The sequence below is a fragment of the Giraffa tippelskirchi genome, chromosome X (genome assembly GCF_054371585.1).
Source record: "Giraffa tippelskirchi isolate mGirTip1 chromosome X, T2T-mGirTip1v1.2.pri, whole genome shotgun sequence".
Classification (NCBI taxonomy): Eukaryota; Metazoa; Chordata; class Mammalia; order Artiodactyla; family Giraffidae; genus Giraffa; species Giraffa tippelskirchi.
In genome coordinates this window covers 34,616,463-34,631,022 of record NC_137289.1, presented here as the reverse complement: position 1 = coordinate 34,631,022, position 14,560 = coordinate 34,616,463, and the positions used below count along the sequence as shown (strand labels likewise).

The following is a 14,560-nucleotide window of genomic DNA, read 5'->3' as shown; positions in this document are numbered from 1 at the left end:
TGATTCCTTCATATTAAGGAAATGGTGGCATTAGAATACACATACTTAAATTTTTCACAAGAAGCACTGATTACAATTAGGTTGTACTGACTTACATAGCAACCAGTAGTATGACTCACTGATTGTTTGGCCATGCTTTTGCCCACAGGAATGTATCTAATTAAAAAAAAAATTCTCTGCTGATGGGCATCTAAGCTGCTTCCATGTCCTGGAATGGATAAGGAAGCTGTGGTACATATACACAATGCAATATTACTCAGCCATTAAAAAGAATACATTCGAATCAGTTCTAATGAGGTGGATGAAACTGGAGCCTATTATACAGAGTGAAGTAAGCCAGAAAGAAAAACACCAGTACAGTATACTAACACATGTATATGGTATTTAGTCAATCGGTAAAGATAACCCTGTATGCGAGACATCAAAAGAGACACAGATATATAGAACAGTATTATGGACTCTATGGGAGAAGGCAAGGGCAGGATGATATGGGAGAATGGCATTGAAGCGTGTAAATTATCATATGTGAAATGAATCACCAGTCCAGGTTCAATGCATGGTACAGGGTGCTCGGGGCTGGTGCACCGGGATGACCCGGAGGGATAGGATAGGGAGGGAGGTGGAAGGGGGGTTCTGAAAGGGGAACACATGTACACGCATGGTGGATTCATGTCAATGTTTGGCAAAACAAATACAATATTGTAAAGTTAAAAAATAGAAGATAAACTAATTAAAAAAAAATCTCCCCAATGTGATAGATGAGGAAAGGGCATCTTGTTTTAAATTTACATATCAAATTTTATATTTTTCACGTGTTCATTGAGTTGAATCAATTCTTCTGTGAAATTCTTGTTCATTGCTTGTTTTTGCCCTGCAATATTCTTTTCTCTAGTGGTTTGTAAAGCTGTTAATAAGTCAATTAGTACTCCTTTGGTTTGTCATCACTGTTTGCCTTTGTATTGTATTTAGGGTGATTAACGATGTACAAAAGGTTTTTATTTTTTGCACTCAAATCTTCCTTTATTATTTTTTTAATTTATTTTTTTAACTGAAGGATAATTGCTTTACAGAATTTTGTTTTCTGTCAAACCTCAACATGAATCAGCCATAGGTATACATATATCCCCTCCTTTTTGAAACTCCCTTCCATCTCCTGCCTCATCCCACCCCTCTAGATTGATACAGAGCCCCTGTTTGAGTTTCCTGAGCCATACAGCAAATTCCCATTGGCTATCTATTTTACATATATAAGTTTCCATGTTACTCTTTCCATACATCTCACCCTCTCCTCCCCTCTCCCCATGTCCAAAAGTCTGTTCTCTGTCTGTTTCTCCATTGCTGTCCTGTAAATAAATTCTTCAGTACCATTTTTCTAGATTTCATATATATGACTTAGAATATGATATTTATTTTTCTCTTTCTAACTCACTTCACTCTATATAATAGGTACTAGGTTCATCCACCACGTCAGAACTGACTCAAATGCATTCCTTTTTATGGCTGAGTAATATTCCATCATGTATATGTACCACAACTCCTTTTTCCATTCATCTGTCGATGGACATCTAAGTTGCTTCCATGTTCTAGCTATTGTAGATAGTGCTGCGATGAACAATGGGATACATGTGTCTTTTCAACTTTGTTTTCCTCAGGGTATATGCCTAGGAGTCGGATTGCTGGGTCGTATGGTGCTTTTATTCCTACTTTTTAAAGGAATCTCCATACCGTCTTCCATAGTGGCTGTATCAATTTACATTCCTACCAACAGTGCAAGAGCGTTCCCTTTTCTCCACACCCTCTCCAGCATTTATTGTTTGTAGACTTTTTGACAATGGCCATTCTGACTGTAGTGAGGTGATACCACATTGTAGTTTTGATTTGCATTTCTCTAATAATGAGCGATGTTGAGCATCTTTTCATGTGTTTGTTAGCCATCTGTATGTCTTCTTTGGAGAAATGTCTGTTTAGGTCTTTTCCCCACTGTTTGATTGGGTTGTTTGTTTTTCTGGTATTGAGTTGTATGAGTTACTTATATATTTTGGAAATTAATCCATTGTCAGTTGTTCCATTTGCTATTATTTTCTCCCATTCTGAGGGTTGTCTTTTCACCTTGCTTATAGTTTCCTTTGCTGTGCAAAAGCTTTTAGGTTTAATCAGGTCCCACTTGTTTACTTTTGTTTTTATTTCCATTATGCTAGGAGGTGGGTCATAGAAGATCTTGCTTTAATTTATGTCATTGAGTGTTCTGCCTATATTTTCCTCTAAGAGTTTTATAGTTTCTGGTCTTACATTTAGGTCTTTAATCCATTTTGAGTTTATCTGTGTATGGTGTTAGGAAGTGTTCTAATTTCATTCTTTTACATGTAGCTGTCCAGTTTTCCCAGGACCATTTATTGAAGAGGCTGTCTTTGCCCCATTGTATATTCTTGCCTCCTTTGTCAAAACTAAGGTACCCATAGGTGCATGAGTTTATTTCTGGGCTTTCTATCTTGTTCTATTGGTCTATATTTCTGTTTTTGTGCCAGTACCATACTGTCTTGATGACTGTAGCTTTGCAGTATAATTTGAAGTCAGGAAGTTTGATTCTTCCAGCTCCATTCCTCTTTCTCAAGACTGCTTTGGCTATTCGGAATCTTTTGTGTTTCCATATGAGTTGTGAAATTTTTTCTTCTGTGAAAAATGCCATTGGTAACTTGATAGGGATCGCATTGAATCTGTATATTGCATTTGGTAGTATAGTCATTTTCACAATATTGATTCTTCCTACCCAGGAACATGGATTATGTTTTTGTTGTCTCCATCTGTTTTTGTCGTCTTTGATTTCTTTCATTAGTGTCTTATAATTTTCTGTATACAATTCTTTTGTCTCCTTAGGTAAGTTTATTCCTAGATATTTAATTTTTTTTGTTGCAATGGTGAATAGGATTGATTCCTTAATTTCTCTTTCTGATTATTCATTGTTAGTATATAGAAATGCAAGTGATTTCTGTGTATTGATTTTGTATCCTGAAACTTTGCTAAATTCACTCTAGTAATTAGCTCTAGTAATTTCCTGATACTATCTTTAGGATTTTCTATGTACAGTTTCATGTCATCTGCAAACAGTGAGAACTTTACTTCTTTCTTGATCTGGATTCCTTTTATTTCTTTTTCTTCTCTGATTGCTATAGCTAGGACTTCTAGAACTATGTTGAAAAATAAGGTGAAAGTGGACACTCTTGTCTTGTTTTTGATCATAGGGGAATGCTTTCAGTTTTTCACCATTGAGGATAATGTTTGCTGTAGGCTTATTATATATGGCCTTTACTATGTTGAAATAGGTTCCTGCTATGCCCATTTTTTAGAAGAGTTTTAATCACAAATGGGTGCTGAATTTTGTCAAAGGCTTTTTCTGCATCTATTGAGATGATCATATGGTTTTTATCTTTCAATTTGCTAATATGGTATATCACATTGATTTGCAAATATTGAAGAATCCTTGAATTCCTGGAATAAACCCAACTTGATGATGGTGTATGAGCTTTTTGATGTGTTGCTGAATTCTGTTTGCTAAAATTTTGTATCTATGTTCATGAGTGTTATTGGCCTGTAGTTTTGTTTTTTGGTGTTGTCTTTGTCTGGTTTTGGTGTCAGGGTGATGGTGGCCTCATAGAATGAGTTTGGAAGTGTTCCTTCCTCTGCAATTTTTTGAAAGAGTTTTAGAAGGATAGGCATTAGCTCTTCTCTAAATGTTTGATAGGGTTCTCCTGTGAAGCCATCAGGTCCTGGGCTTTTGTTTTTTGGGGGATTTTTGATCACACTTTGAATTTCAGTGCTCGTAATTGGATTGTTCATAATTTCTATTTCTTCCTGGTTCAGTCTGGGAAGATTGAACTTTTTTAAGAATCTGTCCATTTCTTCCAGTTTATCCATTTAATTGCCATATAGTTGTTCATAATAATCTCTTATCATCCTTTGTATTTCTGCATTATCTGTTGTAACCTCTTCTTTTTCGTTTCTAATTTTATTGATTTGATTCTTTTCTCTTTTTTTTCTTGATGAGTCTGGCTAAAGGCTTGTTAATTTTGTTTATCTTCTTAAAGAACCAGCTTTTCATTTTATTAATCTTTACTATTGTTTCTTTCATTTCTTTTTCATTTAGTTCTGCTCAGATCTTTTGATTTATTTCCTTCTACTAATTTTGATTTTTTGTTCTTCTTTTTCCAGTTGTTTTAGGTGTAAAGTTAGGTTATCTATTCGATGTTTTTCTTGTTTCTTGAGGTAGGATTGTATTGCTATAAACTTCCCTCTTAGAACTGCTTTTGCTGCATCCCATAGGTTTTGAGTTGTGTTTTCATTGTCATTTGTTTCTAGAAATTTTTTGATTTCCCTTTTGATTTCTTCAGTAACTTGTTGGTTATTTAGAAACGCGTTGTTTAATCTCCATGTGTTTGTGTTTCTTACAGTTTTTTTCTTGTAAGAAAACCTCATCTCATCTCATAGCGTTGTGGTCAGAAAAGATGCTTGATACGATTTCAATTTTCTTAAATTTACTGAGGTTTGATTTGTGACCCAAGATGTGGTCTATCCTGGAGAATGTTCCATGTGCACTTGAGAAGAAGGTGTACTCTTCTGCATTTGGCTGGAATGTCCTGAAGATATCAATGAGATCCATCTCATCTAATGAATCATTTAAGACTTGTGTTTCGTTATTAATTTTCTGTTTTGATGATCTGTCCATTGGTGTGAGTAGGGTGTTAAAGTCTCCTACTATTATTGTGTTACTGTCAAATTCTCCTTTTATGTCTGTTCGTGCTTGTCTTATGTATTGAGGTGCTCCTATGTTGGGTGCATAGATATTTACAATTGTTATGTCTTCCTGTTGTATTGATCCCTTGATCATTATGTAGTGTCTTTCTTTATCTCTTGTAATATTCTTTATTTTAAGGTCTACTTTGTCTGATATGAGGATTGCTACTCTAGCTTTCTTTTGCTTTCCATCTGCATGGAATATATTTTTCCATCTCACTTTCAGTCTATATGTGTCTTTAGGTCTGAAGTGGGTTTCTTGTAGACAGCATATGCATGAGTCTTGTTTTTGTATCCATTCAGCCAGTCTGTGTCTTTTGGTTGGAGCATTTAATCTGTTTCCACTTAAAGTAATTATTGATATATATGTTCCTAATGCCATTGTCTTAATTGTTTGGGATTTGTTTTTGTAGATATTTTTCTTCTCTTGTATTTGCTGACTATATGAGTCCCTTTAACATTTGTTGTAAAGTTGGTTTGATGGTACTGAATTCTCTTAACTTTTGCTTGTTTGAAAAGTTTTTGATTTCTCCATCAGTTTTGAAAGAGGTCCTTGTCAGGTACAGTAATCTTGGTTGTAGATTTTTCCCTTTCAGTACTTTAAATATATCCTGCCATTCTCTTCTGGTCTTCAGAGTTTCTGCTGAAAGATCAGCTGCTAAATGTATGGGCTTTCCCTTGTGTGTTACTTGTTGCTCCTCCCTTGCTATAGTCTTGCTTTGTGTTCAATCTTTGTTAGTTTAATTAGTATATGTCTTGGCATGTTTCTCCTTGGGTTTATCCTGTATGGGACTCTTTGTGCCTCTTGGACTTGATTGACTACTTCCTTTTCCATGTTGAGGAAATTTTCAACTATAATCGCTTCAAAACTTTCCTCATACCCTTTCTTTTTCTGTTCTTCTTCTGGGACCCCTATAATTCAAATGTTGATGCATTTGATATTGTCCCAGAGAACTCTGAGACTATCCTCAATTCTTTTTACTTTATTCTGCTCTTCAGCAGTTATTTCCGCCATTTTATCTTCCAGATCACTGATTCATTCTTCTACTTCTGATATTCTGCTAATGATTCCTTCTAGAGTATTTTTAATTTCAGTAATTGTGTTGTTTGTTTCTGTACGTTTATTCTTTAATTCTTCTAGGTATTTGTTAATTGCTTCTTGCATTTTCTCTATTTTGTTTTCAAGGTTTTTGATCATCTTTACTATCATTATTCTGAATTCTTTTTCAGGTGGTTTGCCTATTTCCTCTTAATTTATTTGGATTTATGTGTTTCTAGTTTGTTCCTTCATTTGTGTATTATTTCTCTGCCTTTTCATCATTTTTTTGTAAGTTATTGTGTTTAAAGTTTCCTTTTCCCAGGCTTCAAGGTTGAATTCTCTTCCTTTTGGTTTCTGCCCTCCTAAGTTTGGTCCAGTGGTTTGTGTGAGCTTCCTATAGGGTGAGTTTTGTGCTGTGTTTTTGTTTGTTTGTTTTTCCTCTGATGGGCAAGGCTGCTGCTGCTGCTGCTGCTGCTAAGTCGCTTCAGTCGTGTCCGACTCTGAGTGAGGTGGTAATCCTGTCTGCTGATGATTGGGTTTGTATTTTTGTTTGGTTTGTTATTTAAATGAGGCATCCTTCACAGGGTGCTACTGGTGGTTGGGTGATGCTGGGTCTTGAATTCAAGTGGTTTCCTTTGTGTGAGTTTTCACTACTTGATACTCTGTAGGGTTAGTTCTCTGGTAGTCTAGGGTCTTGGAGTCAGTGCTTCCAAAGGCCCAGGGCTTGATCTCTGGTCAGGAGTGAAGATTCCACAAGTGGTTTGTTATGGCATTAAGTGAGATTAAAACAGATATCCAAAAACGAGAAACCAAAGATGAACCCCAGACAAATGGCAGTTACAAAATCAGTCAAATAATAATTAAAATAATGGAATATACACATTTACATATACACCCATGAGCAAAGTCAAAAAAGTCCAACAAAAATAAAGTACAGTAGATTGACCCAGCAAACAATGGAAATCAAAAATTATATTTACCAGTTAAGAAAAAAACTAACTAAACCACAAACTGGAAAACAAAACTAATTCAAGGTGCCAAGTGGGGAATAAAGCAATGAAAACAAAGCTAACAAATATGTTGAGAGGAAAGGAAAGAAAGAAAAGAATAAATATGCAAAGTTAAATAGAGGTAGATGAAGAAGATTTATATACATTAAAGATTAACTACAAGGGGAAAAGAACAGTAGGAAAGGCAAACAAAGGAATAAATGTAGAAAAATAATAATAGGTTTTAAAAATTAAAATTAAAAAAAAGAGAAAATGGAAAACTCCACAGAATTGCAAAAGCCCAATGTACACAGGCAGAGGTTTAGAACAACAATAAAAAATGTGACTGAGGAAAAAAAAAGAAAAAAAAACCCAAAAGCTTAATTAGATTTCATATTGCCAATAAAAGCTGCAACTACAACAGAGGGTGGAAAAAAGGGTAAAAAAAGAAAAAGTACAAAAGAATCTACAGAACAAGTCAAAACCTAAGAAGAATAAATGTTTTCCTTGAGTCACTGCTGTCAGAGTCCTTTCCCTCTCTGAGAGTCAAAGTCTACCTCACCTACCTAGGATGCCCTCCAACACTGTGCTGATCTCTGGACCTGCTGTGGGGGCAGCTTGGATTCTAATCTGGTCCGACTCCTATGTGTTCTTGCCTCCAATGTCCTCAGCTATCAGAACTAGTGCATTTTCTTTTGTGGGAGCTCTCATGACCTTTTATATATTCCATAGACACAGAGACTGCCTAGTTGATTGTGTGGATTTAATCTGCAGCTTGTCCAGCTGGTGGGAAGGTTTTGGGTCTTCTTCTTTAGCCACACTGCCCCTGGGTTTCAATTGTGGTTTTATTTCCACCTCTGCATGTGGGTCTTCCATTGGGATTTGCTCCTGAGGCTGCCCTGGAGGATTTGGGTTTGCCCCTGTGAGAGCCAGATGTGGAGGTGGTGTAGCTGCTTGGGTCACAGGGGCTCTGGCAGCACCAGGTACTCAGAGGAGTTGGCAGCTCGGGCAGCAGGAAATATAGTACTCTAGAAGGGTATGGCAACCAGTATTGGCCAATATGCTCCAGCATTCTTGCCTGGAGAACCCCCCTCCCTGACAGAGAAGCCTGGCAGGCCACAGTCTATAGGGTTGGAAAGAATCAGACACTACCGAAGTGACCCTGCATGCATAAGATGCAAGACTTTTTTTTGCCCGTGGCATTTCTGCCCCAGTGAGAGTTGAGCATGAAGGTGGCACTGCTGCTTGGCTTGCGGGGACCCTGGCAGCTCCAAGTGTGCAGGGACACGGACTGCCTCCGCCACAGGAGTTATGGCCCTATCAGAGTCTTTTTTCAAGCCCCTTGTAGCTGGTGATCAGAAGGCCTCTTTGGCCAGTCTTTCTCCATAGCTCTACCCGTTCAGACACTTAGAGGGCTCCCTTGCCTGGGGTCCTTCTCTGTTATTCTGTGTGTCAGGTGCATAGAGGGGGCCCCCCTGGCTGGGGTCCTATTCTGTAGTTCAGTGCATTAGTCACTTCAAGGAGCACCCTGGGTGGGGTCCTGCTCTGTAGTTCAGTGCAGTCAGGGGTTTGATGGGTCAGCTCTCCTATTGTTCAGCTGCCAGTGCTGGTGTGTGGGGAGAGAGAGGCTATAGTGATGGCTCCACCCCCTACATGTGACTCAGCAGGATCGCCTTGCTTCCATGGCTTCCTGGCTTTCCTCCACAGGCATTTCCCACCACAATCTCCTCCCTCAAGTCCCCTCAGTTGGTCTCGCCCCAGTCAACAGAAGCCCTCGCCCTGGGATTGCTCCACAATTCCTAAACTTCAGCTCCCAGCCGCTGCACCTTCCAGGAGACCTGCATCCCTGTCTGGAGTATGTATGGCTGTGGCAAGGACTGTCTGATTCTCATTCCATTTAGGCTGCCACAGATCAGCTGTTTCACTCTCAGCCTTAAATGTTTCTCCTCTGACTCCGACGATTGCCCCAATGTGGGGATCAGACCCCTGCTTCAGTTTCCCCACCCACCGAGGGCAGGTCCAGTCCTACTAACACTCCTGTTTTTCCCCCTAGTTCCTTCATCCTACCGAGTTTTACATGGTTCTATATATTATTTTCCTCTGGTCAGGTACTCCTGTCTGCTCTCAGCTGGTGTTCTGCATGCACTTCTGTGTCTGAAGATGTATTCCTGATGTATCCGTGGAGAGAGTTGTACTCCATTTCCACCTACTCCTCCACCATCTTATTCTCCCTCTTCCTTTATTTTTTATGTGTAGAAAGCTCTTTCCTATTACAGATTTATGCAATTGCTCTTTAATACATTTTTCCAGGACTTACTTTTGTTTTTCACATACAGGCCTTTAATCGATAGAGGGTTTATCCATATAGGCTGTGAGGTAGGGTTTAACTTTATTTTTCAAATGTTTAGCTGTCAGTAATGCCTAACGCGGCTCCCGATTTTTTACTGTAGCTTATAGAGATTAGGAATTTTAGAGATACTAATAGCTAGAAGCCTTTTTAAGAAATAAACTGAGGAATGTGGTATGCAGCCCAGAGATAAGCATGAGTTACAATGTAATCACAAGTACACTTTCTGGAGACAATAAATATGGGTGAGGGGGAACTGAAGATGTCAAACCTCTGGACTAATGCTTTTGTCAAAGTATAAAAGAAAACCTGATGCTTGAAATGCATGCAGTCCCACACCTTGAGTCAGAGGCTACATCATTCTTCGCCGACACTGCTCATCCCTTCAGGCTGATTCCCTGGCTGCTGGAGCTGGACTCTGGCATTTAGCCAGTTTTCTTAGTGCCATTTATTGGATAAACCATTACTTTAAGGTTATATAATGTTTTTAGATTTTTTTATTAGATATCTGTGCATTTTTAAAATTTTAGGTGTGTTAAGATTTACGTAGCATACATTTTACTTGTAAGTGTACAGTTAGAAGAGTTTTAGCGAATGTATGCAATTTTGTAGCCACCACTCCAAGATATAGAAAACTTCCATCATCCCTCCAAGTTCCCTCATACTCTTTTACAGTACACCCCCTTCCCTGATCCTGTACCCTTGCAACCACTGATCTGTTTTCTATCTGTAAGGTTTTGCCTTTTCCTGAATATTATATAAATGGAATCATGATTAAAGTGAATGGTGAAAGTGTTAGTCACTCAGTTGTGTCTGACTCTTTGTGGCTGCATGGACTGTAGCCTGCCAGGCTCCTCTGTCCATGGGGTTTTCCAGGCAAGAAAACTGGAGTGGGTTGCCATTTCCTTCTCCAAGGGATCTTCCCAATCCAGGGATCAAACCTAGGCCTCCTGCATTAGCAGGCAGGTTCTTTACCATTTGAGCCACCAGGGAAGCCCAAAATAATCATGCAAGCCACAGATTTTTGAGTCTGGCTTCTTTCACTTAGCATGATGTTGCTTTGTTGTTGTGTGCCATTGCTTTTATTTTATGTAACCATTTACTTGTTCGAGGACATCATGACTATTCCTGATTTTTGGCTTTTATGAATAAAGCTGCTATAAACATTCATGTAGAGGTCTTTATATGGACATATTTTCATTTCTCTTGGGTTAGTACCTGGGAGTGAGATTTCTGGGTCATTCAGTAAGTGTATATTTTGTTTTATAAGAAACTTTCAGACTGTTTTCCATAGTGATTGTGCTATTTTACATTGCCACCAGCAATATGTAAAAAGTCCAGGTACTCGGCGTCCTTATCAGCACTCGGAATTGTCAGTATTTTTTATTGTAGCCTTTCTACTAGGAGTATCACGGTTAAATATTTAGAATAATTTTGATATTTTACGCAGTTTTTCCCAACTCATCCCTCTATATGTGCTCTAAGACTGGATGCTCCTGACTTGCTGGGTCCATCTCCAGTTGCACAACATGAGGCAGCTGAATCATCATTGTCATTTGTTTTTAGTTTTTCTTCTTTTCATTTACTTCTCTAGTCTTACAGAACCAGAAAACAGCAGAGCAGAAAGGAGCTTAGAAATAATCTAGTGCAGGGATTGGCAAAATTTTTCTGTAAAGAACAAGATAGTAAATATTTTTGGTTTCACAAGCCATTGGGTCTATTACAGCAACTCAGCTCTGCTGTTGTAGCATGAAAACAGCCATAGATGATACAGAAACAAATGGATGTGGCTGTGTTCTAATAAAACTTCATTTACCAAAACAAGCAGCCTGCTAGATTTGGCCCTTAGAACATAGTGCTGTCCCAGGGTTTAGTCTAACAATTGTGTTTTAGATGAGGGGACTGAGCTCACATTTCACCCTTTCCTCTGACTTGGAAGGAAGGAAGGCAAGGACTAGGATATTGGCTTTCACCATAAGAGACACACTTAACTTGAGTTCAAGATGTGCTTACTTTGTATGCACAGTTCCCTGTTCTTGCAAATGATGTTCCATGAAGTTGTTAATGCAAGGTCTTTCAAAACTTTTAACTGCACTGTCTTCTAGGATATTTTGTATATTGCCATAAACCTTGATGCCTTTCCATGAAGTTGTTAATGCAAGGTCTTTCAAAACTTTTAACTGCACTGTCTTCTAGGATATTTTGTATATTGCCATAAACCTTGATGCCTTTCTGAGCCTCTGACAGCTCTGGAGCAATGGTCAAATTTGAGCAGTAAAAAAATAAAGATAGAAACAGTTGAAGTAAGAAAAACATGTCACCCTTTCATTCTTCTACAAAAGACTTTGTTTCCAGTTTTGGAGATGTCCACATAAGTTTACCTTTTGAGATAGCTATTAAACATCATATAATAATCCCATGCTTTTTTTCTTGATCAATTCATTTAATTGTCCAAACAGATGAAGATTCTTGGGCCAAAACAAACAAAAAAACCCCCAAACAAACAGGAAAACATACATTCAGGGTTCCATGCACACAAACCTAAAAATAAGCACTTGCTGCGGGTACTCAGGAAAAGAACACTGTTTAGAAAAGTCATCATGTGCTTTTTCTTCCCTTCCAGCACTGGAAGAAGTATGACATCTATGAGAAGCAAACCAAAGAAGAAACTGACTCTGTAGTGCTGATAGAAAACCTGAAGAGAGCCTCTCAGTGATGGGGATAATTTATTTTAACCTTCAATGTGACCTTGTGAAGATTCATTCCGTTCTCCATTAATTATCTGGGAACTTGTTAAAGGGAAACTGAAACTACTGGACCATTTTAAAACAGGCAGCTCATAAGAGCCACAGGTCTTTCTGTTGAGTGTGCACCGAAAAACTAAAAATAACAGGCCCTTTGGAGAAAAGGACGGAGTCATTCTTGTTGAATTAGAAAAGCAGACATCTTTTGCGAAGGCTTCACACTAGGGGGCAAAAGCTAGAAAGTGATGATGGCAGTCGAGTTAATCTTATCAAGAGTTGTGACAACTTCCTGAGGGATCTATGCCTGCTTTGAATTCTTTTTCTCAGATAATACCAACACATAGTGTTTGTAGGAGAACTCATTTTGGGTGCAAATGCTGAAGTCAAACTTGAGTCATAGAGAACTTCTGACAAAACAGAATTGATAGAATCTGTTATCTATTGTTTGGGATCCCATTGAGTTGGGGCTATGGCTATTAAAACTCTTTAATAGTCTGGAATCTTCATCCCCTCCAGCAGCATTTTCCTCTGCTTTGAAAGGCCCAGGCATCCATGTCAGCCAGCTGTGACTACAGAAAAGCAGAGGCAGCTTCTTTACTGAGAACTTTTGAAGCCACTGCAGGCTTTTAATGGCAGTGGAGGCAGAACAGCTTATTGGATATTAGAGTTTGAAGGACACAATCTCTAATGATGAATTTCTTCTTCACCACTGCTATTCAGATCAAGTATTTAGCACATGTCCAGATTGTATTGGGCCTCCAGCTGTGAAGTGCTGACTCCCTCAAAGAATTCACAGTCTAGTTGGGGCTCAATCAGTTTTTTCTCCCCACCAGTCATTTTCCAGACATTTCAGCTCCCCACTCCCCACCCAGATTTCCCCTTTTGCATTCTCCCTCATCTCCCTCTGTGTATTCTTTCACCTCTCATTAGCAATTAGAATATAAATCTGCTCACAGCACCTAGAGGAGCAGGGAGTAATTTGCATCTCAGGAAAAGTGTGAGTAGATTGAGAAACAATGACTAATTCTTGCATATTTTGTAACTTCTGTGTGAGTCTGCATTTATTTGAAGGTTTTCAGCATTTACTGTTTATGCATTTTCTACACAGAAAAGAAATATTCTCTTCACTTAGAACTTTGATATTTGCTTGAGAAAAAAAGAATAGTTTTATCTTTCTCTTTTCCCTTACTCCCCCAAATGGTTATTAGCAGGCTTCGTTTCTAATACTGATAGCCAGCCATCCCAGGCTCCAACGTTAGTCCTTTGTGGTTTTTTTTTTTTTTTGCCTTTTTTGCCTATGTTAGGGCTCCATCCTCACCCATCCCCACAACATATTCATATGTGTGTGTGTATATTTCTACTTCCTCTATTTTCAGAGTATGGAAATGAGAAGTCCCCCTCCTTACATAGACTCAGATTACTGGTAGGAACTTGAGAACTCTATGTCACAAGTTCTCCAAACATCCATTCATTCATATTAATAAGATAGTGCTAGTTCCAATTCCTGCTCTTAGGGGGAAGGGAGATAAGACATCCCTATCTACAGGTTTGGGCAAAAGTGGCAATGTCCTTGCACCACAGTGGATGAGGAAATTGGGGCTCATGGCAATGGCAGATGTCAAGATGTTTCCTCCCTGCACTTCTATATTTGAGGTCAGGTTGAGGCTGGAAGACAGGCATGGATGTTCCATTCTGCTCTGTTCTCTAGAAAGAATATTTGGTTTTCCTGTGTAGAGAGGAGATTATTATTTCCTAGCCAGATCTTATACTTCCAGAAAACACAACACCTAAATGCCTCACCCAAAGCCATTTTTCCTGTCATCCTACTTAGATGGCAGTGGTGGGGGAGGCTCTAATATTCTGATGATCTAAGGAACTACTGATGCCAGACAGTCCTGCAGCCTGAGAGTGGGAAAATTGTGTTTTGTTTCCATCTTGCTCTTTTACTAGCAAAATAGTTGGAGGAAAAAATGGGGCAGTGAATTATGGGAGTGCTGCCTATGGCTGTTTTATAATTCCTGAAAAGTGATCCCCAGGTCTTGAGAGCAATTGAATACTTTAATACATCAGCTTAATTCCCACTACCTATAGGAAACTAGTAGGTTCATGTACTATTTGATATCTAACCTATATGTTTTTTTTTCTCCACATAGCTAAGTAAACCCACTGTAAGAATGGTAATTCTTATTCTTTCATTCAGATAAGTCTTTTCCTCATTTGGCACAGAAGGGATATGTGAAACTATGTTAACATTTTTGGTAATGCCTTCAACTGGGGATCATTTTGTTTAACTTCTTGCAGAAAAGCTTGAGTAAAATAAATATTGTTTTTTTGTATGTCACCCAAATGTTTTCCTTTTGTCTTATTTCGAAGAAAGTGTTATGAGGAGTAGGTGGCAGAAAAAATTGGAGTTAAAAGAATGTAAGTTGGGAAAAAATTCCAAGACTGCTAATTTATCTTACAGCCATTTATCATGAGCTTCTCTGCTGTTCTGGGCGTGCCTGGGTTTTCTGATAAAGGTGTGCTTGTGGTTTAATATTAGCACAGCCTTTGCAAACAGTACCTAAAAGGACATAAGTATTTGATAAATCATGATTTTAACAAGGGAAATGGGGAACTGGTCCTTTCTGATTTTAAGCTTCCAATAGAGTGC

General features: G+C 38.4%; 1 protein-coding gene across 1 annotated transcript in view; it reads left to right on the top strand.

Annotated features, from left to right (window-relative positions):
• The window catches only part of IL13RA1 (interleukin 13 receptor subunit alpha 1), a 74,306-nt gene extending 60,058 nt beyond the window's left edge, over positions 1-14,248 (top strand). Inside the window, exon 11 of the mRNA XM_081564417.1 lies at positions 11,787-14,248. Within this exon, the coding sequence (XP_081420543.1) occupies positions 11,787-11,879 (93 nt within the window). The 3' untranslated portion in view covers positions 11,880-14,248. The remainder of the gene's footprint in view (positions 1-11,786) is intronic.
• The last annotated feature ends 312 nt before the right edge of the window (positions 14,249-14,560 follow it).